Source organism: Astatotilapia calliptera, chromosome 12 (genome assembly GCF_900246225.1).
Source record: "Astatotilapia calliptera chromosome 12, fAstCal1.2, whole genome shotgun sequence".
Classification (NCBI taxonomy): Eukaryota; Metazoa; Chordata; class Actinopteri; order Cichliformes; family Cichlidae; genus Astatotilapia; species Astatotilapia calliptera.
Window position 1 is genome coordinate 3930622 of NC_039313.1, and position 22349 is coordinate 3952970.

The 22349-nt window shown below is 39.4% G+C and overlaps 3 protein-coding genes across 3 annotated transcripts; 2 read left to right on the top strand and 1 right to left on the bottom strand.

Moving 5' to 3' along the window:
* The first annotated feature begins 2 nt into the window (after window positions 1-2).
* Window positions 3-2796, top strand: LOC113033884 (transmembrane protein 233-like). Its single transcript, XM_026188053.1, has 3 exons — window positions 3-251; window positions 1180-1314; window positions 1395-2796. Exons 1-3 carry the CDS (start codon window positions 93-95, stop codon window positions 1404-1406), a joined length of 306 nt encoding a protein of 101 aa, XP_026043838.1. The 5' UTR covers window positions 3-92; the 3' UTR covers window positions 1407-2796.
* Window positions 2797-4337: 1541 nt separating this feature from the next.
* Window positions 4338-9055, top strand: prkab1b (protein kinase, AMP-activated, beta 1 non-catalytic subunit, b). Its single transcript, XM_026188599.1, has 8 exons — window positions 4338-4745; window positions 4902-5065; window positions 6036-6205; window positions 6294-6387; window positions 6504-6618; window positions 7885-8018; window positions 8122-8190; window positions 8348-9055. Exons 2-8 carry the CDS (start codon window positions 4919-4921, stop codon window positions 8423-8425), a joined length of 807 nt encoding a protein of 268 aa, XP_026044384.1. The 5' UTR covers window positions 4338-4745; window positions 4902-4918; the 3' UTR covers window positions 8426-9055.
* A 6478-nt stretch (window positions 9056-15533) lies between these two features.
* Window positions 15534-16891, bottom strand: LOC113033835 (phospholipase A2-like). The gene is made up of 4 exons (XM_026187968.1): window positions 16839-16891; window positions 16522-16678; window positions 16292-16419; window positions 15534-16064 (listed from the first exon to the last, which is right to left on the bottom strand). The coding sequence occupies exons 1-4, from the start codon at window positions 16876-16878 to the stop codon at window positions 15940-15942; spliced, it is 450 nt and encodes a 149-aa protein (XP_026043753.1). The 5' UTR covers window positions 16879-16891; the 3' UTR covers window positions 15534-15939.
* Window positions 16892-22349: the final 5458 nt, after the last annotated feature.

The following is a 22349-nucleotide window of genomic DNA, read 5'->3' on the forward strand; positions in this document are numbered from 1 at the left end:
TCCACCTCCAGCCTCCCAGTGTCTCCCAGTGTCTCAGTGCTGTTGTTTCGCCTCTCTGCTTTCTACTGTCTCGGCGGGTGTTGAAGCCAGTCATGAACACCAAGCCCTCGCTGGATGGGAGCTCTGACTTTGTGAAGAACGAGGAGGCTCGGGAGACTCCCCCTATGAGGAGCTACCTCTGGCTCACCATGTTCACCTGTTTCTGTCCTGCGTGGCCCATCAATATTGTGGCGCTGGTTTTCTCTGTCCTGGTAAGTTGCTCGAAGCTGGAAATGTGAGGTTTCTGAATCCTGTCTTTTTTTTAGTTTAATGAATAGCTGTGGGTTAGAATGCGTAATGTTTTTAAGAGGTATGCTGGCATTAAAAAAACAAAAACAAAAAAACAAATAAATGTAAAAAAAAATCAAAGCATATGTTATCCTGCATAAATGCATATTTTATAGGTAAAAGTACCACTGCTGGGAAAAACTCTACAGACCACGTGGGGTGATTGCAATAGTTATTAAATATGGAGCAAACATAAGTCAAGTGAGAAATTTGCATCTTTACTGTGTAAAGTTATTCCAACCCACTTAACGTTTCTGAGTGGCCTAACATTAACGCTTCTGCTGATGTTTGCTAAGATCAAATATACCTCCTGTTTCTTTCCAAGCATCCAACCACACCCTGGACTGCTTACAGTAATGCTCCATACAACGATGCTATCAGACCAGCATGTGGATAAAGCTCAGGAAAGAACATCCATTACCAGCCAGGGTGGCACAAAGTTGAACAAAGTTGAAGAATAGATAGCAAAGATGCATTTAGACTGATGTCAAGTCTTTGAGTTGTCAGATGAGACGGCGTGAGTGCCAACAGCAGCTGCTGCATTGCTGTAGCCGTGAGTAATAAGATGAGGCATGCAGGCTTAGCAACGTGTGGTTACCACTGCTTAGGACATTGGCTGCAATACAAATATGAATTAGAGACAACATGAGAGGCAGGTGCAGATGTAACGCACAAATAATCATTTCCTAAATGTTCGGTGCAGATTCCCATGAAAGCCACGTGCTGTGTGTCACTATGAGGATTATTATTATTGGGAAAGTGGAACTAGTCTTTTCCTCACAGCACATTTGCCCACAAAACATTACACACACAGTGTGAGCATGTACGGTAATGTCCGTAATTGTCCCAAAGGCCCAGAAGAGCTATACCCACGAGGACTATGATGGCTCCAGACGGCTGGGTCGGAAAGCTCTCCACTTGGGGATTGCCTCGTTTGTCATCGGTGCTGTCATCATCACTGCGTACATCATTATACACTTTACCACGGTATGAATGCACCAGATATAAGAGGTGTATAAAAAAGAAAGAGCAAGACATTTCAGCAATCTGTTTTTTTTCCATTACAGCATGGGGTGTGACCTCTTGAGGGGAAAGAAGAGATGGAAGAGGCGAAAAGGTGGAACTGTTACGGCGAGATGAGCACCATGTGGTGGAAAGGAGCTCTGTTTGGCTTCTGTCATCAGCAGCTTTGGAGGTTTTTAAAAGATCTGGTGGACCTAATTTTAATGTACCGTACATCCTGGCTGAAGCTATTATGTAAATGATATTGCAATTGCATTTTCACAGGCTATGTGAATGTAAGGTAAAAGAGGAGCCTTTGCTGTACTACCAGTGAGCAGGGTTTTTTTTAACTAAAGGGCTAAATTATGAACCGCTATCAGATAACATCTGCTTGATAACATAAACAGAAAACATCTTATTGTTTGAAGAAGCCACTGATAATTCTTAACTTGTGTTTGCAATCTTACTGTACATGATGTGAGGTGACAAATACAACATTAAACGTTTTGTTCACAAAAAATGGCCAATTACACAAAATAGAAATGACACAATATTCATATTTCCTGTCATGCAGAATAAAAACGAGTTTAGAAGTGCTGATGGCAAAGCTTAAACCTATACCAAAATGTATATTTCAAACAGGGACTCAACTCATGTGATCTCCTTACAATCAATAGTATGATTATGATCTGGCGACAATATTGCCACACTATAGTAGGTTAATTTCACAATACTCAGTCCACTTTGCCTTTTGGCCTCATTTCACCTTCTTTGACACCTGCTGCAAGCTGTTGACTACGTGTATGAGTAGTTGTAATCTGAGAGGTTACATTAACGCTATTACAGGGCTAAAAATACAGCATGCAATTTTTACAGTTTAATCACTGTGCTAATTAAAAAGAAAAGAAAAGTCTAATCACCAGCTTATAGTAGTGAAACTGCTGGCACATTGCCGTGAACCCAGAAGTATCTTAATGAAGAGGTTTTCATTGTGATCTGTGTTAACCTCTGATTTTGACATTTTCCATCGGCAGAACCTCATAAAACATGAGTGCCATGCTTCTCGGCTGATCGTAAACTCTGTACAGCACTGGAAGAAGGTCATCTCGACTTGGTTTTCCCTTTGAAGTCCCTTTTCCAAATCCATATAAATCCCCAAGAGAGAAAAAAAGGAACTACATCTCTAATTGTAAACCTTGGCTGGTGAAAATGAACCATAGCTAAAATCTTTTGAATGATTTTGATTTTTGTGCTTTGGACCAAGTTTCCAATGCTGCAACACTGGAAAGTAATCTGTTTGCACATGAAGCACTGAAATTTTATAGAGAATATCCCTGGAAATACAATAAGCTGCTGATTTTTTTTTCTCCAACACAGTCTAAAATAAAAATGACCACTGTGGAAACGACTGCTAATGTTAATGCTTTTGTTTAAGATTTTCTTTTTGAATCTTAAAACTGTAACATTGTGACCCACTGAATTTTATTTCAAATAAAATGTCAGGATGTTTAAATGTATTATGCTACATTTGGATTCTTTTCAAAACATCTATCAAATATTCATTTTTTGGAATTGCATTAAAAACAGGACATCATATTGCTTCAGGGAACAAACTGATACACGTTAAAATGCATGCTGTCAATTGTATTTACATGTACAGTAGTTCTCTCTCTGCTAATCCAGACAGAAAAAAAGAGATGAATTTTATTAAAAACTGATGACCCTGTGTTGTTTTTATTTTGAGTGCATACAGTAACACCCGGATATATGGATTACATGAAACTGGAGAGGTGTGAGAATGTCTCAGAAGAATCAGATTCGAGTGCTGAGCTGCAGAAACCTATGGATCTGTGATCGTAACACAGAAAAGCTGGCAGTACGTCAGTAAAGAACAGGCGATAATTCTTTTATTTAGCAGGGATAATGCACATTAATTAACATGAGCACTTAGATCCATCATTTAAAAATTCGATATTTAACCATATAAATAATTTTAATCTCCACTTCCTGGCAGGATGTTAGCAGTTATAAACATGCAAATTAACAAAATTTGACTCTATTTACAATTTTTTTCCTGTATAACTAAATCCAGAATTAAATTTTAAATCCTTTTCGCCACATATAAGGTATTGAATCATTAGAACCCATCTTTACTGTATCACTCCAAAAGAACAATTTGCCCCAAGACTGTGGGCTTACCTGTGGCTCCTATGGGTATTTAAAAGTAGACTGGGAGGCAGAGCCTTCAGTTTCCAGCCTCCTGGTCTGTGGAATCAGCTCCCACTTTGGATTCAGGAGACAAACACCCTCTCTACTTTTAAGATTGGCTTAAAACTTTCCTTTTTGATAAAGTTTAGAGTTAAGGCTGGATCAGGTGACTCTGAACCCTCTCAGTTACGTTGCAATTGCCCAAGGCTGCTGGTACATCCCATGATGTACTGAGTATTTAATCTTCACTCACCTCTTTTCAAGCTCTGTGTCTCCGCAATTAATCAATATTTATTATTAATCTCTCCCACAGTGTGTCTTTTGTCCTGTTTCCGTCCCGTTCGCCTCAACCGGCCATGGCAGAGCTCTGTCCCTCCCTGCTGGAGGTTTCTTCCTGATTAAAGCGTTTTTTTCTCCCCACTGTCACCAAGTGTTTGCTAATAGAGGTTTTTTTTTTTATGGTTTTGGATTTCTCCGTATTAGTTTCTGATATAAGCGCCTTGGGGTGACTGTTTGGCACTATATGAATAAAACTGAACTGACGATAAAACATGCAGAAAAGTGGAAATAGGCACATATAGTTCGAGTCCAAAAAATTCAGTTTTAATACATACACTATGTTTGCATTTTCTTCTAAATGCATTCGAAACCTTTAAAACCTTAAAAACTGTGACTATATTTTAAAAAAAAATCGTACTTGAACGCGGATGATAACGTCCAAGTCTCTTTTTCTTTGGGCATTTCAATGATTTCAAGAAGCCGCGGGACACGACATATAAAAAGATGAGTCCGCCGCAGTAAACGAGAAGGTCTTGTCAGTGACGACAGGGCAGCAAACAGTTAAACTGCCTTTGAAAACGAGCACAGGAGGCGGAAGAGGTGTGTTTTCAACAGGCCTTCAACGCCAGACGCTGAAGTTTCCGCTCAACGGCGAAAGTCATCAGAGTACGGCTGACTAAGGCGGAATAAAACTAAAATCAGGGCAGCGGAAGGTAAAAAACGAAAGAAAGAAGGGCCAGGAGAAAACTTGACTGCTGTTTTGTATTAGTCCGCGGGGACGGAGGACGCCGCTCGGCTCTGCTGTTTACAGGCAGAGGAAAACTTTCAGGAGACGGAAAAAGCAACGATAAGGACACAAGAATAAAAACACCCCGACCAAGGTGCTCATCCTGCAGGAAGCCGAGGCGCCACTGGGAGGGTTTATTTTGGTGGGTTATTTGTAGTTGTTAGCTGGCAATCATTGCTGCTGCTGTTGTTATTAGTGGATACGTGAATTGTATCGCGAAGGGCCCCTGGTGGTCATTGTAGGGACCACTGCGGGGCTCCCGGTAGACTCTGCTGACTTGATGCGTTGTCTCTTGCAGTGTGTGAAGCCATCAGGATGGGGAACAGCAGCAGTGACCGATCCAGTGGAAGTCATGGTGAGAGGTCTTACAGAGAGGGACATCATGGAGGGAAGGAGGCTCGTTCTAACATCATGATGGACAGCGCAGATGATGCAGACCTTTACCAGAGAGAAGATCAAAAGGTATTAGAGCAAGTTTACACCATGAACTCTTAAATAAAGCTTTCTGTTCTGTCCCATTGCACTGGATAGCAAGTGACATGCAGGCTTTTGGAAGTAAATTTGTTGTTAAATGAGTTGGTACCAATTATTGTACAATTAACCAATTTCCCCCCCAACCACAACTGGTCGCCGTGGATGGCGGCCAGTCCCTGAGCCTGGCTGTTCCGTTTGAGGCTTCTTCCTGTTAAAAGGGAGTTATGTCACCAAGTGCTCGCTCAGAGCAGGATTGTGTGATTGCTGGGATATTCTCTCTATTGTATGCTCCTTACCTGATGATATAAAGCACCTTGTAACAGGTAGCTGTTGTTGTGAATTGACACTATATAAATAAAATTGGATCAATACCTCTTATATATGGTTTTAAAGAGGTAAAAGAGGGGCCTAAACTAGAATTATTAACCAGAAGCTTTTATTTTTACGACTGATCAGAGTGCAGTGTAATGGAGAACAAGAGGCAGGATTAACCAGTTTAATTAATGCTGAGGCAACATGTTGACACTACCTCGGAGGAGGGAGAGCAATCCAAAGAGCTTAGTGTCTTGTAAAATAGTTGGTGCAAAGTGTCAGTAATGTGTCAAAATGGTCAAATGTGGTCTGTTCAGGATGTGCAAACTGTGTGTAATGGATGTAAGGAAGGCTATATATTCTGTTAGTGATGTGTACACAAGTCAAATGTTAAAACAAAGATTTGTCCAACAGTTTGTTTTATCAATGTCAAATTCCTGATAAAGGTGAATTAAGTCTTTTTGTATCTAATTGGAGAGTAACATCAAAGAGCATCATAAGCTAAAGCTATGTTTTAGAGGTTACACATACAAAAAGCACTTTTCTGTATCCTTTAGTGTTTTTCTAAGTTTGCCATTCAGTCTGGAGAAAGACTACAGGCGCTCTTGCTAACAGGGCAGTAATGCAGTGATATCATGCTTCTCAGTCTCCACAGGAGTTACAGGAGTTTCTGGCCTGGCAGCAGGACCTGGAGAGCGACGCTAAAAATCTAGCGCAGGCCAGACCGACTGTGTTCAGATGGGCGGGTGCAGCGAAAGACGTCTTTGTGTCCGGCTCTTTTAACAACTGGTCTACCAAGATCCCACTCAACAAAAGGTAGTTTGAGTCAGGGGAAAGCAGCCTCAGAGATGCTTCACTGTTTAAACTTATTAAAAAGTAACAAGCGGTTGTTTCTCAAACCCAGTCGGAATAACTTTGTGGCTATTGTGGACTTGCCTGAGGGAGAGCACCAATACAAGTTCTGTGTGGATGGTCAGTGGATCTTGGATCCGGCTGGGGTGAGTGGAGGTTTTACATTTTGGGGTCACTAGTTTACTCTTATTAGTGGTTTACACTTAGAAGTGTGTATCATTACCTTTTTAAAATGTTTTAATTTTTTTATGCTCTCACACAGGCCGTGGTAACGTCTAAAACTGGAACAGTCAATAATGTCATACAGGTGAAAACAACAGACTTTGAAGTCTTTGATGCCCTCAGGATTGACTCTCAGGACTCGGCTGACGTCTCGGGTATGGAAACTTGTTAATTTGTAACTCAAAAACTTTGAGGTGGTTCTGTAACTCCAAAGCATGTTCAGACTTGGGCCATATTGATTTGTATGCTCACAATTTTGGATATTTGGCTGATTATTGCTTTGATGATTGTACCCTTAGCAGCCAGCTTGTTACGTAGGTACACCCATTCAGCCTGTTGTTAACACAAATATCAATCACATGGTAACGACATGGTACATTTGGGCATGAAGCTGAAGTTCAAACAAAAATGCAGAATGGAGAATAAAAGTGATTTTAAGTGACTTTGGCGTGGTTGTTGGCCGCACACTGGTCTGAGTATTCTAGAAATGGCTGATCTGCTGGGATTTTTTTTTTTCCCCCCACAAAACCATCTGTAGTGTCTCTAGCTAATGGAGTGGGTGGGACAAAATATCCAGTGAGCGGCTTTTCTCTGGGAGAAAATGCCTTATTGATGTGAAGTCAGATGGACTACAGCAGCAGAAGACCACACCGAGCTAAGAACAGGAAACTGAAGCTATAATTTCTGTGGGCTCCCGACTATGTAAACAACATAATCCCTGTATCAGTTCAGGCTGCTGATGGTGTATTAGCGTGAGCAACACCAGTCTACCCTGAATATTGCTGATGTTTGAGATGACTCGGGTTATCTCAAACTGGTTTTTGTTTGTTTTGTTTTTTAACATGACGGTTGGTTCACTGCTCTCAAATGGCCATTGTCAGTCCAAAGAGGACTTTGGGATGTGGTGCAACACAAGAATTCATATCATGAGTGTGCAGCTGTCAAATCTACAGCAACTGTGATGATGTCATATCAATATCAAATTAATATACTAAATCTGAGGAATGTTTCGGCACCTTGTTGAGTCTATGCAGCAAAGAATTACAGCAATTATGCAGGCAACAGGGGTACTAGCAGTTTTTACCCAATAATGTGGCTGCTGACTGTAGATGAATGATTGGAATCGAGTCCAAACTTTATGCTGCCTGATTAATAAAGATTATTGATGGAAAAGCCTTTGAATCGATTGTCCCAGAAAATGATGGTCTACATGCGCCGAAACAGCTAAAATATGCAGAGTGCAGCTGCAGCATTTTGGAGGAGTCTGGTTTTTATTTCAATATTGCATATTGTTTTTTTGTTTGTTTTCACTGGTGTTTGTTTACAAAGGGTCCTTGAATAATTCTGTCTGCTGTATCTCTCTGTAAAGCTTTATTAAGGCGAAGTTATTTATTTGTTTACATTTGATCACTCTTTCCCAGACTTGTCCAGTTCTCCTCCTGGCCCCTACCTACAGGACGCATATGTAACCAAGCCAGATGACAAACTCAAACATCCTCCTTTCTTACCTCCTCACCTGCTGCAAGTGCTGCTCAACAAGGACACTGGTATTTCTGTAAGTCCAGGCTTTGAGTTGTTATATACATTTAATTATATAATTATTTATATGCATATGTTTAATTTTACGTTTGATTCATCCTGCTGTGAATTTTCCACAGTGTGACCCGACACTGCTTCCAGAGCCTAACCATGTGATGCTAAATCACCTGTATGCCCTCTCCATCAAGGTAACAAATTGAATAGATCTTTTTTATTTTTTTATTTTTTATTTTTGCCCAAATTGTTAATGCTGTAGTTCAGATTGTGATTGTCAGTTCTCACGGTGCTGTGTCAAAATGTCATGCAATCATGTGATTGTGGGTTGCTTTCTGTTTGTTTTTAAAGGACGGGGTGATGGTTCTCAGTGCAACACACCGATACAAGAAAAAGTACGTGACCACTCTTCTGTACAAGCCAATATAATCCACGGAGGTGCGCTCCCTCCTCCTCTTTTGAAATCGATCTGTTGGTGTACACAGCTGCTATCTGGACTGCTTTGCTGAAACTGGACCTAAAGTATCTTCCTGATATCGGTTTAAAACATTTGGTAAAGTTATTGATTTTGAACTGTTCTATGATCTCAGAATTTGAAAATGTTGAAATGTTCAATGTTTGCAAATACGTGTTATGTTATGAGCAGGCCGGTGTTTTAAAAGACTTCATTCCAACTTCACCCTGATTAATTAATACAAGTGTGGTTGCTGGAGACCAAAATGATGAGGACGGGGGAGATCTGTAATCGTTCAACTCTGACGCCAAGCCTCAATTTTGACATTTGAATTGAAGTGACCTGGAATTGCCTGAAACTGAGACTTGAAAAATGTTAGTTTTACTAACCAGGAGGCTAGCACAGCTGCATCGGCTCTCCTTACACGAGGAAATGGACACAAAGACACTAAGAGGTGGAAAAAATGTAACATGTAATGAATTTCATATGATTCCTCTGTTGTTTTTTGTTTTTCTTTTCTAAAAATACAATGTTTTTCAGATGACACATTATAAATCAGAAATAGAATGAAATTTTCATAAAAAAATGATGACTGCAAAAATCCATTAGTGCTATGAGTTTTTGTGTTTGTGCGTGGGTTTTTATTTTTTGAGGTTGTATGATTCTGTGCACACACTGGGCTTTAGAAACCAGGTTCTTGTTTTTGTCGTGAATTGCACGAGTACACTTATTTTTAGTTCAGCATGAGATGAGCATCAGTGTCCACCTGTGCAGCTGTTCTTATTTTTTTATTTATTTATTTTTTTTTTTGAATGATGCAATTTGTAAATGAATATACTAAAACGGCTGTAGTCAACATACTCAACAGTATGTTGACTCTAAGCATAAGCATTCACTGCACCTACTGTATCTACATCCAGGTAAAGATTCACATAATCAAATTGTTTTTAAATGGACACGATGAAAAGCAAAACCTGGAAATGGTTCAATTACATATTTTCAGTCTTTTTTTTTTTTTCCTGTTGTTTGTGCCCATAAAGAAACAAGTTTAGCAGAGTGAAAATCAGGTAAGGGAAGCATGACAGATGTTTACTTCTGTTGCACAAACATGTAGGTAAAGGACATAAATAACATGAACATATTACAGAATGTTATATTTCTAATCAACTTGGTAGCTCTTGACACTTGACGGAGAACAAATTTTGGGGTCAACTTGAAAGAAAGGCACATGTGAAATGTAAAAGAGCAAATATGACATGATATTTAGGTGCAAACTGTTATGCAGCATTTAGAATCCCCATATAGCGGTATCATTTCCTGTAATATGCCAATACAAGGAATTTATTCCGCTCCCCTCCAATCATGGACCATCTTCTAATTCAGTGAATGATGGTCAGCTTATCATTGATCTTTCCACTCAAATGTGGCTGTTCTTCTCTGTCACCCAATTGCAGAAGCTGCTTCATCAGCTGCAAAGCAAACAAACCCTCTACAGCCTTCCTACTGCAGGATGTCACTGACAGTAGCCTTGGTGCATAACTGCAAGTTGTAATAAGAGGCTGCAGACCTCAGATTTTTAGGGACTTCTGGTGTAGACGATAAGGCATGCGTTTATGAGTATTTTATTTAGTTAGCAGTAGTTTTCAAGTTGGAACAGTGGTGGTATAATGGTGGAGTAATGAAAAGCTGAAACAGAAAGGGATTTGGGTCATCCCACTAACACTGTCATCTTTACTCTCATGGAGTTATGTGCACTGTCGATGACTTTTACAGCTGGGTGGAGATGTTGGTCCTCTTGAGGTCTTTATAGATTTGAATTGAATCCTGTCTATAATCTATGTGTGATCTACAGACACAGCAACGAAACTGAACTTTTGAAACGAGGTTAAACAACCAAAGGCTTCCTGCTTTAAATTAAGGAGGCTGGTTTAGTTGATCACAATAGCAACCTAGTAGTTTCAGGGCTTTGTGGAGGCTGATCACTGAAGTTTAGGAAAATTACCGATGTCTCATGTCAACTATATAGGCTCACCACAATTTACAGGCAATTTTAAGTTTTGAAAAGCCCCATTTGTGTGTGTGTGTGTGTGTGTGTGTGTGTGTGTGTGTTTTACTGGGGATATTTTGTCACTCCAATGATAAACTGTGTCACATTTAGTCCTGGACAAGTAAAGAAGGAAACATGAAATACAAACATGATGGTCGTGAAAATTAATATTTGTGATGGAAAAAAGCTATGAAGGCCATGTTCTGTGCAAAAATACTTTTCAAATTATATTGTTACTGTAGTCAAATGAACAAGTTGTAATCCACCATCACTTAAATAAGAAAGTAAATCAACAAAGAAACTTTTAAATAACCAGTTCTTAATTCAGTTTTTGGTTGATTCTCGGGTTTTACTGTGCTGTGTTAAATGACTGGGTTTCGTTAGGGTTTATAATCAATTCAATTCAAACTTTTATTCATATAAATCTAATTGACAGCAGTAGCTGTCAAGGTACAGTATGTGATATAGACCCTACAGTATTAGGGTTAGTAATCAAATGATACCCTATGAGCAAGCACTTGGCAACAGTGGGGGGAATCTCCCTTTCAACAGGAAGCAACCTCTGGTAGGGTCGTTATTTGCCATGACTGGTTTGGGGGTAAGGATAAAGGGAAGAGAGCATAGAGACAGAACAAAAAGCACAGCGTGGGAGATAAAAGATAAAGGTTAATGACACGCAGTAGTAGTATAAGCACATTGGAAGTACTCACTGCATCATCACAAGTCCATCAGCAGCTTGAGCCTTTAGTATCGAAAGGGAAAGTTTTAAACTCAAAGTTAAAATTAAATAGATGGTGGGAAGAAAGGGAGATAGGAAACTAGTAAGTGAATTGGAAATGAAGGGAGGGAGCCTGAGAGGGAGAAAAGGAGAGAAGGTAGGAAGATAGAGTGGGAAGATGCTGTGAAGAAAGGGAAATAGGGAGGGATTAAGGAACTGAAGGACAGAGGAAAAAAGGCATAAAGATTGGAGGAAAGAGGGAAAAGAGTAGGAGGAAGATAGAGATATAGGAAGGGAGGAAAGAGATAACACATGAGTATAGGTAGGAGGGAGGAGAGAATGAGGAAGATATGGAGCAAAGGAAGGGAGACAAGGGAGGAGGATCAAGGGAGAGGTAAATACAGGGAGGGGATAGGATGGAGGGAGGAATAAATGAAGGTAAATAGGGATGGAGAAATTGGAGGAAGTGGGTGAGGGGTAAATACAGGGAGGAAGTAAGGAGATAGAGATGGAGGGAGGGTGGGAGAAATTAAGGCACATACGGGTACATACTAATAGAGAGAGAGGGAGGGAAGACAAATAAAGGGAGGGAGGGAGTGTGTGTGTACTGTGTGTTACGCACTGATCAATAATCAGTCATTTGTTCCATTATAAGTGGTCACACTAATGGAAGCAGAGCAGCTGCAGACAGTCTGACTGTAAACTGATTACATTTCATATTGAAATGTCTTCACAGACTGAGATTCAGTCAGAGTCTGAACTTCAACATCTTTTTCACTGAAAGTCACCTAAATCAGTCCCACTGGCTCGACCCAGAACCGGAATCACTTAAAGATGTCACAGGTTCTGTAAAGGATCTGCAAACCGTGCCCAGGTCTGCTTGCATGGTGGAGTCGGACATAAGTCGGACACAAGACTCAGAGCTTAGTTTTAAACTCAGTTTGTTGAACAAGCTGCCTGGTGTAGGGTCCCAGTGGTCTTAAGACCATAACCCAATATTCTTCTCTTTGTTTGAGGTGTGCAAATTTATCTTCACCCCTGCACTGAGACTAATAGATTTACCTGCTGACACTTGTAGTGTTCAGTCCTCAGTCTACTTGCAATCACACCTACAGAGAAAAAAAAGTTAGATTTTTCTCTATGCAGGTGTGAAAAAAACACACCTTTAAAGGTGTTTTTATTGATTAAAAACACCTTTAAAAGTTTCTCACAATAATTGAACTTACCACAGCAAAAATTGTCTTTAGGCCAGTGGAGCCAGGTTTCTGGTTTGGGAGCAGACAATTAATGCCTGACTAGTTTGTGCCGTTCTGAAGCTGAATCCTGGGGGTTCCAGTATAAAAAGATTGGGATCCCAATCTTTTTGTACTATTGTTAACATTGTTAATCAGAACAGTTTTCTTCTCTCAAGTCACAAAAGTTGGTGATGAGCCAGACTGAACATATATCTCCTCTGATGTCTATAGTTTGGATTCAGAAGTCCTGATCAGAATCCCACAAGGGATGCTCTTAATGAGCCATAAGAAACGAAAACCCTCTGCGTGCGTGTTGCGGACAGCCATTTTTCTGAAGATGAAAGTGTGCAATTATCCTTCATCATACTTCGAACTCATCAGATTTAAAAAGTTAAGGACACTGATAAAACGCTGTCTCTAATATGTGTTGATTTTTACTGTGTAGTTGTTCATGTCATGTATCACCCCCAGTACAGCACCACAAAAGCACAGTGCTGTATGCTCACACATGCTGGAGCTAATCATCTCTACAGGAGGCGGTGCCTGATAACGCTCTCGCTGATCATACCTGTGTTTCCTCTCAGATGACTCTCTCCATGTACAGATGCTCAGTCAACTTGGTGAAGCCCTGAAAACACCTGTGTATTATATTTGTAGGCATAAAAGACATTTTATAACATAACAAATACGTTAATATAAAAAAAACTTGTGTCACCAGTCACTGAACTTCTGTCCCTTCAAGTGTGCAATGAGTACAGATAGATGAATGAGACACTCCGTAAATAGTCAGCAAGTGTCTTCTGTCAGATTTCAACTACAGCACAACATGGAGACGTTTCTAGGTAAAGTTCTGAAACACGGAGAGCAGCAGCATTTCAGTCTTGGTGGTTCCAAATAAAGACCAAAAAAGTGCACTGAACAGAAAACCCCCACAGATTTACCAAAGTTATCTTCAATCCAAAGTAATGTGATGTTAAAGATGAATTGCACAAGGCACATTCAAATAATATTAAGAAATCACAAGTCCTTTGTTCCGAGAGTTCGTTGCAAGGATGTGTCAGAGTATTAGTAACAGATTCAGAGAGTGGGACTCAGAGGCTAAGACGACCAAGAACCACTTACAAAGCATGGGAGGGGACAAAAACTAGTGGGCGGGGTATGGTCACATGGAAGTGTTGGTGACAAGAAGAGATTAAGCATCTGAAAGACAACAATGAGCTGATAAGTTCAAAGACCAAGGCATATTGTGGCAAAACAAAAGTTTCACAGGGCCAGCATCAAGCATGCTGGGGGAGATTGTCTTCAGATTTACTTGATTAACCAAGATACAATTCAGCAGGATGAACAGGCATTGTTTCAGTAACAAAGTCATGTTAATTAATGAGACACACAATGTGTAAGGATCAAAGAAGCTTCATTTCAAAGAACTCCTGTTGCTTTAAAAATACATTTTTGATATGCTGTCATGTTATGAACTATAGTTTTCTGGGTTTTTTTTACCAGCTGACATTTAAAATTGCAGATTCCAGTCCTATTTTGTCACAATCAGCTGCGTAGCATGAGGATAGTTTTATTGTGGTGCCAAATGCAGAACACAGCAGACAGAAGTAAAAAATATGGCAAGCCTTTAATGCTGAATAGTTCAAAGATAAACATGATCCAAAAAACAGTGGAGCCAGGAAATGCAAATAACAAGGAAACAGTAGGAACAATAATACAGGAAACCCAGGGAATGCATCCAGGAAACAATGGGAAACACAGAGAAACCAAGACAAGGAAACGTCTTGATGCATCATCCAGGAAAGTAAATCTCCAAAAGTTGATTCTGTTCATCAGGACGTAGTGTTTTGTGGGAGAAACGTTTCGTCACTCATCCAAGTGAGACAAGGAAACACACAAGTGGAGGCTACGTCCACACTAACACATTAGTTTTCTCGTTTTCTCTCCGTTTTGGCCTCCACACTGAGGCGGCGTTTTCGCTGGTGGAAAACGCATACATTTGAAAACATTCAAATGCAGTGTGGACAGCGAAAATGCAGACTTTCTAAAAAGATGACGCATGTTAGTCATATGATGCAGTCATGTAACCAATTAAACTAAGATAGCAGAGGGCATTCTACAGCAGTTGTTTTGTTTGCTCTCAATTTTACAGCCCTATTAAAGATTAATATCAGTTTGTACATGCTCCAGATAGCTTTTCTTTAAATTCTTTAACTCTCACTCGCTTTTGCAACTTTGTACTTTTACGCAGCAACAACTCCACCTCATTGTTAGTCCATTTAAAAAAAAACTCGGTGCTTTTTCTCAACATTTTGCTGTAACGTTTCAAAGAGCCGCAAAGTAAATAAACGGCAGACAGAAATGAGGCAGGTCGAATCTTCTTGCGTTTCACGCATGCGCAGTGCTGGAACGTAAGCATTTTCGGACTCTGTGAAAACGACTGAAAAAGACAGTGTGGACGCGTTTTCAGATGAAAACGCTGTTTTGAAATCTATCTGGGCTAGTGTGGACGTAGCCTAAGTCAATACAAAGCACAAGTGACGAAAACTAGGAAGTAACTAAACAGAGAAGACAGACTCTAACACACAAACCTGACACAGAAGGGGATAAAAGGAAGGCTAAGAAAACATAAAAGAGACCATAAAGAAACCAAAAAACAAAGACTTGTGATGCACATGATACACATCAGGAATAAACAATACTGGTCAAACTAAGAACCAAAGGGTATGTTCAATAATAAGAATAAAAAAAAGTCCAAAACAGAAAACCCAGGACCATCACACCTCACTGCATTTCTTTTTCCTGTTAGCTGTTGGTTTAGTTTGCTGTGACTCTTTTGGCCACTGTGCTGGCGAGAAAAAGCGTAGTCCCATCAGTCCTGCTGTTCCCGCATAACTTACTGATACTAAGACTTGAGACAGGGTGATTAAAATGATAGTCCAGCAGCTCTCTGTATTACTGCCCTCTGTCAAGGCAAAGACTTTAGATGACACCATTAATTTAGGTTCATTTGTTTCAAGTACACGAGTGCACACATTCATCCTGAGCTCAAGCTAGATGACCATCAAGAACCAGCTGTGCAGTTTTATGTTTTAGATGATGGCTGTCTTTATTAATGGCATTTGTACATTAATAAACAACAATTGGAGGTTGTATGAATGAATCAAAACCAATCAACTTTCCACAGTTTCCACAGTGACCACTTTTCTATACAAGGCTCCACAGATCTGAGCTCATTTTTGAAATAAAAGCCAATTGTATGTTGTACGGTTGCTTTGCTGAAACCAGACCCTGATGTCAGTCTAAAGACAGCAGAATAAATTTTGTAATGGGATCAAAAGTTGAAAATATTTCAGTTAAACTTGTGGATCAGTGTTCAAACTGACACCTTAAAAGAATGAGTCAGCTGTGTTATAAGTGCTTATGAATGGGAAATAGTGAGTATTGAAAAGTGACAAATCAATCTTTCTGCTGTGGTGGGTGATGTGATCAGTTGGCACAGTAAACTGAGTGATCCAGGTTCTTGTTTTCTGGGTTGTATGTATTCTGGGCAAAGCAGTGAGCCGCAGCACGATCACACTCGCACACAGCAGCTTGACACGTATCGTTGGCCGCTGCAGAGAAAGAGCTGTGTCAGCACATGAATACACAACTTCACAGTAATAGCTAAACATCTAACACATTTAAACATTACAAATGTGGCGTGGTTCCATACATACATGGACAGTTGGAAATTTGTGATTTAAATACATTTTTTAAAACCCAGAACATTAGAATTTAACTATTTCTTTTGCCCAAAATGTGTGTGTGTGTAAGCCTGTTTAGTAAGACTTGTTGTTACCTGAGCAGGTCACTCTTTGATTATTGCAGGTAAAATCGAAATCAATAATGTAAGGAAGGTCTTCAGCATCCCCGCATCCAGGAATCTTTCTGCTATTTGCATAGCATTTATCGTGAATTTGGCAGCACCTGCAAATGGATCGGGAGGAGAGAGCATGTTTGAGACAATGTCAAGTTCCCTTCTATTTCAAAAACTGAAAACAAGTCTGATGTGTAGTGTCTGATTCCTACGCATCCACTCCATCTCGGGGGGTCCCCTTCCCTCCGAAGCCACAATAGCAGCCGTAATTGTTGTATCTTAGAGGGTTAACACCGGGCTGGGCGCACTGGATCATCGACCCAAAATGCCACATTGCCTTAGGCAGCACTGCACCACTGACCGCACAAGCTGTTAGGATGTACTCAAAAAATCGATTAGGAGAATTTATCTATTTATATATATATAAAATCTCTTGTAAAGGAAAAACAATAACAACAACTTTTAAAGCGATACAGTCATTGTGTAAAACACGACTGATAATAACGTACATAAGCTTTTTCATGCTTACCCGTGAGAAGCAGCAGCAGAGGAGGAGTAATCAAATTCATGGTTGCAGTCACATGAACCTGAAATTTGGTACAGCCTGCTTTTATAAGTACAGGTGAGAGGGGGTGGAGACATCTGTCAAAGACTAACATCAAATCTGATGCTCTGTTAGGCCAGCACACTTTGTTTTTCTTGTATTTCATTGGTAGAACATAACAGCATTTACTCGGTTTCTGTACTGTGTAAATTTAAGGTAATAAACCTCACTTTAGTATTTTTATGACATGCTTCTTAAACTTTGTTTAGAAAAATCAATATCAAAGTTTCAGTTTATAAATTATGCTTTTATATATGAACCACCAAATGGTACAGTTCAATCACATGTGGAAAGCACAAAATAATGGAAAGGAATATTCAAAGACCTAATTCTGAAGCAACAGGTGAGAGGTGAACGATCAAAGGAGTTTATTTCATCCACTAGTTGTTTTTCAGCAGCAGTGAGTGGTGGGATGCATAAGTAGTCAAACCATGCACTACAGTGAACTTGAACTAATTTATGGGCAGTGGGCACAAAGGCTTGTTATAGTAGGACAAAATGCGATTGGACAGTTAAGATCATTCCCTCAGCAGACTGGTGAACTTGATGTGAACCTGATGAGTAAGAGCAGACCCCAGAATCAGATTTCAGGTTCAATTAGAAGATCGGGGGATTAAATGCTATGAAAAATAACTTGATGTTTGTTAAATTAAAAATGAAAATCTAAATGTTCTTCCAAATGTTCAGCATGAGTATATACAAAAAAGCCATGACATTTTGGGACTCTTACAGCACATCGTCCACCTTTTCTGCCAGAAAATAAAATCCATGCCACGAGACCAGCAAAACCCTTTAAAAACCAGTTGGAGTTGGTACTAACTGCCCCTTTCAGACGCACTCTGACACGTACAGATATGCTCCGTTCACTCTCAGAACAGCTCTGCCAAACACAGTTTAAACACCTGTCAGAATAAACCAAATCAAAGTGCAGTGCCATTGAAAAAAGAGGAACTGGCAAAAAATCCTGACAACCAAAAGAAAACTGTGTATAATGGCTTCACTAGTAAAGCACAGATTCAAGTTCCTTCTATAAGGAAAACATTCAGAAAACGTTTATAAGAGCAAAATTATGGAGAATACCAATGGATCATAAAAGGTCTACAAAAAGCCTCTAATTAATTAGAGAATTTATAAAATACAGAAGGTTACATCAAAGATATCTGGATCACGTGTGCAGCTGAACGCACCGAGAAGAAAAGAAGGTGGCACTTTGAGCATTAGTAAGATCTATTAGTAAGGTATTAGCAAATACTTAATTCATCATTTATACATCATTACTGCTTCTTAGTATGGCATTTCTAAGTACAGGTATGTTTATCCATCTGTTACGTTTAGGCCGTTCACGTTTACAGCTGTCACTGCAACCGCATCACTGCTAGCAATAATCATAGTCATAATAATATATGTGCAGTAATAAACTGCTAAGCAGGACTAATGCTATATAAATGATGGATTAAGCATTTGTTAAAACCTTACTTATATCTTTCTGATGCTTAGTAGTGTGACATAAGTGGCATTGCTAAAAAAAACAAAACGTCAGTGACCCTTTAACATACAATTGCAGTTTGTACACAAATGAAAATAGCTGAAGTTATAACACTGTACAGAAATAGAGATCGACACCAAGTCACAAGTGATACAGTTACAGGCCTGTTTCTCTGCTTTTACAACTCTTCAAAATACTGGACGAAGTTGTCATTAACAGATGAGAACAAATAAATTGATAAACACAAAACAGCTCCGGTTCTTGATCACAACAAAAACAAAAACGTTTGTGAACCTGGTTTTGGAAGGATAGATATATCATTATATCTATATTTATCAGATAAATAAAAAAAATTTCTTTCTCTCTTTTGTGGGGCGAGTGTAGACAAGTATTGGGGGGATGTGGGGTTAATGGTGATCAGGGTAAACTGGTTTTGAGCATGTGGGAGGGATTAATAAGTGTGTAGGTATTCCTTCCTACTCTATTTTGGACTTGGCAATTGAGTTGGTATTTCATGTCACGTTTATATTTTATGTGTATATGTTGATTTGTTTGATTTACATGTCTGGAGTAAAAGGTTATCATCATCATCATCATCATCATCATCGTCATCGTCATCGTCATCAAGGAGGCAGTCACCATGTACAAATATGTCACCGTCTGAAGGTCAGTGAATGACTCACAGCTCAGACATTCATTTGATATACTGTGAAGACTGTATATAATTAAAATATTAATTTAATTATATATGCATTACATAGAAATCTTAAGGTTATAGCACAAAAAATATAATGTGAGATGAGACCTTGGTGACCTCATATCTGGCTTCAGAGACGTATATACGGTTATTTATGGGGTTAAGCTTTCATCACCATCACCTGCCTTTATATTTTATGCACATTTTTATATAATGAAAGTTTGTTACAATATTTTTTACTTTTAACTGAAAATTTTTCTTCTACTTGCCTCTATTATATGGTTGGTCTTTTCTCCCTGGTCACTCTGTGTTTCCATGGATTTGAATTGTTGGAAGTTGAATTAAAAATAACTCGTCAGCCTCACAGCTGTGTAAATAGCCAGCACTTACCACAGTTCCCACAACTTTCCACGGCACATTTCTGACGTGGGGTGTTTTATATGTGTATCTCATAGTGTTGTCACAAAAGGAAGCAGAACATGATGATGAATGTGCTGGACCTTTACAGCACACTGAGTAGTTAAAAAAATAAAGTGATGCATATTAAAGTACGGCTGACAAAATTACAGTTAGAGCTTTAAAAACTGAGAGAGATCAGTATCAGTGCCAGTATCAGAGTCACATAGAAACCTCTCCTCTAGGACTGCTGACAAATCACAAAGAGGACATCTATGACAAAAACAAATGCTCTCACGTGGATCTCTGCGGGTCACATGAGTTTATTTTAATTAGACTCGATTTTTTTCCCTCTACTGTGCAGTTTACATTTGTCAAGCTGATATTTACTTAGGTATTGCCAAAAGCATTTGCTCGTTTGCTTTCACACGTATGTGCACTTGAGTGACATCCCACAGGGTTTAATATGATGTTGGCCCACCCTTTGCAGCTATAACAACTACAACTCTTCTGTGAAGGTTTCCACAAGGTTTAGGAGTGTGTTTAAAGGTCAGCAAATATGTCTGGAGTTTTGATCTCCTCCATACCTGCTTCATGCCCTGGAGGACGGGGCTGTGGCCCCCCCACACCCTCTAGCAGATCATTACATGAAGGAACCTTTTAAAAAAAACAAGCGCATCCATGCTCACAGGTGTACACATGGGTGATCACACACACAAACTACACCCTTTTTGGCTCCTACCTCAAAGCACACTGTGTTCTGTTGATCTTATGTGCTGCACAATAATGTTTAATATTTAGTATTTACTGTCATATTCCCATATATCATTGTGATGCTGTTTATTCTATTACTCTTGTTCTCTTCTGCTTGTTTTCTTTTTTCTTTCTCAACAGGTGATCCAGGTGATTGATATATGCATTTTTTTTATTTCTTTTTCTCTTTTTTTTTTCTGCTCATTCTGTTTGTTTGTTTTTTTTGCCCTTCTCCCCCGTCCCTCTTCTCAGCTGTTTCTCTTTCCCTCTTTCTTTCTCCCCTTCTTTCCCCCAGTCAAGTCTGTCCCGTATTAAGCAAGTGAAAATAAAATAAACAATAAAAGGTGAATCAAATGGACCATTACGGCAAGGCTGGGATGGTCAATTTGGTAAAGTAAATCCGTTGGGCATCTTTCTTTGCCTTTAGACAACAATTCTGATGGCAAAAGAGCCAAACGGGACAGGCCAAAAAAAAAAAAAAAAAAAAAAAAAAAGGTCAGCAAATATTTGTGGAAACCTGACATAAGTAACATGCCAGAACCTCAATGCGCATTAAGATAATCCCCCAAAGCTTCTCTTAATCTGCTTGAATTATTTTCTATAAATTCATTCTTCTTGCACTGTGTTACTGCTGCACAGTAACTATTGTAAGTGACCACAGGGAGGCAGTATAACAGCCTCCCTGTGCTGAGGGAGCTGGAGACCCAGCCCTAACCCTAACTTTTTTGAAATTCCCCAAATGTCCAAGAAATAACATCCCTCTACTCTTTAAAGACCTCTGCATTTTTTAATCAACATCTTTGACATCTTGGAAATCTTGAAAACATTCTGGAGACATTACATGCTAAAATGTGACTGCTCTGTAGTGTAGCTCTTATTTGATTCAGTGAGCAATGACTGGTACTCCAGGCCTGGAGGCTTTAGCACACCTGCTGGTGACTGTGACAGGCAACACTGCTGAGCCTATTTAGGCTGTCTGTGTCCGTGCTGTGACCGTAACTGCTGTAAACAGCCTTGCTTCACAAAGACCCAAAGAGTGGATCAAAGAAGACACAAAAATGATCTCTGGGAGACTCACAAAAAGCAGCAGTCTTAAAAGCATCATTAATAAAGAGAACCACCAGCAGAGCCATGACAGTTAAGTTACACCAGGATACAATCGTTCAATAGGACCGTTGCTGTTAGGCTTTGCTCTGTTGCACCAGTAAAACAACTGTATTCACTCATAGAAACTTTGAGATATGTGGCCTTCTGTGTTTTCATGTTATGCTCTCTTATTTTGAACAAAACTGCTGCATGTATACTAAAGCTACATATACTTGAGTGTTTCTCTGAGCAGAAGCAATAAAAAGACAACAAGCATTTCCATTTCCTGTCTCCAACATGACTCCTAAAAAGACAGCATTTATCTTCTCATGGACTCCACTAGTAACCTATTATGTGCTCCATAACTCAGCACGAGTCGTCCAGTTGTGGAAATGATTCCTCGTGAATGTTCAGGAAAAAAATCATCTCTGTCATTCTTAGCCTAATTTCCAGGCAATGTATGATACTAGAAGTGATGTGGTAACAGTGACTGCTGTACACGGTGTAACAGCAACAGACGGATAATTATCACACACTAAGGAGGAGGAATGGTGAATTAAGCACTTACCAATACTGCACCAATACCTTACTAATATCCTACTAATGCTTAACAGCCTGACATTGTTATAAAGTTACCCAATTACCCTATTTGGGCTTCTTTTTTTAAAATTTTCCTGAATAACGTGGTCTATAATGTATTTCTACATTTTCTGCTTACTCTGTGCTCCTTTGGGTTTGGATTACCTGGAGTCAAATTAAAACTTGAACATGCACCTGTGTAAATAGCTAACATTTGGCACAGCTCTCATGACCTTCGGTTGCACCTTGCTTGTGTTCGGTGTGCATATAAGATCAAAGGAAATTAAACTTTACACAACAGAAAAAAAAATCAACCAAATATAAAAAGCATTAATGTGTTTGTGCTTGCTCTTATATGCATGTGATTGTGTATGCACCTGTTGCTTATTTACAATACATGTGGATCCATATACGTTGTATAAGGTATTAAATAAGGGAC

Bases quoted from the DNA above. Each gene is read 5' to 3' on its own strand.
- LOC113033884 (XM_026188053.1), top strand. From the start codon at position 93: ATGAACACCAAGCCCTCGCTGGATGGGAGCTCTGACTTTGTGAAGAAC. The intron at 252-1,179 runs GTAAGTTGCTCG...ATTGTCCCAAAG, and splicing joins CGCTGGTTTTCTCTGTCCTG to GCCCAGAAGAGCTATACCCA.
- prkab1b (XM_026188599.1), top strand. From the start codon at position 4,919: ATGGGGAACAGCAGCAGTGACCGATCCAGTGGAAGTCATGGTGAGAGG. The intron at 6,619-7,884 runs GTATGGAAACTT...ACTCTTTCCCAG, and splicing joins GGACTCGGCTGACGTCTCGG to ACTTGTCCAGTTCTCCTCCT. The intron at 8,019-8,121 runs GTAAGTCCAGGC...AATTTTCCACAG, and splicing joins ACAAGGACACTGGTATTTCT to TGTGACCCGACACTGCTTCC.
- LOC113033835 (XM_026187968.1), bottom strand. From the start codon at position 16,878: ATGAATTTGATTACTCCTCCTCTGCTGCTGCTTCTCACGG. The intron at 16,679-16,838 runs GTAAGCATGAAA...ACATCCTAACAG, and splicing joins TCTGCTGCTGCTTCTCACGG to CTTGTGCGGTCAGTGGTGCA. The intron at 16,420-16,521 runs GTAGGAATCAGA...ATCCATTTGCAG, and splicing joins CCCCGAGATGGAGTGGATGC to GTGCTGCCAAATTCACGATA.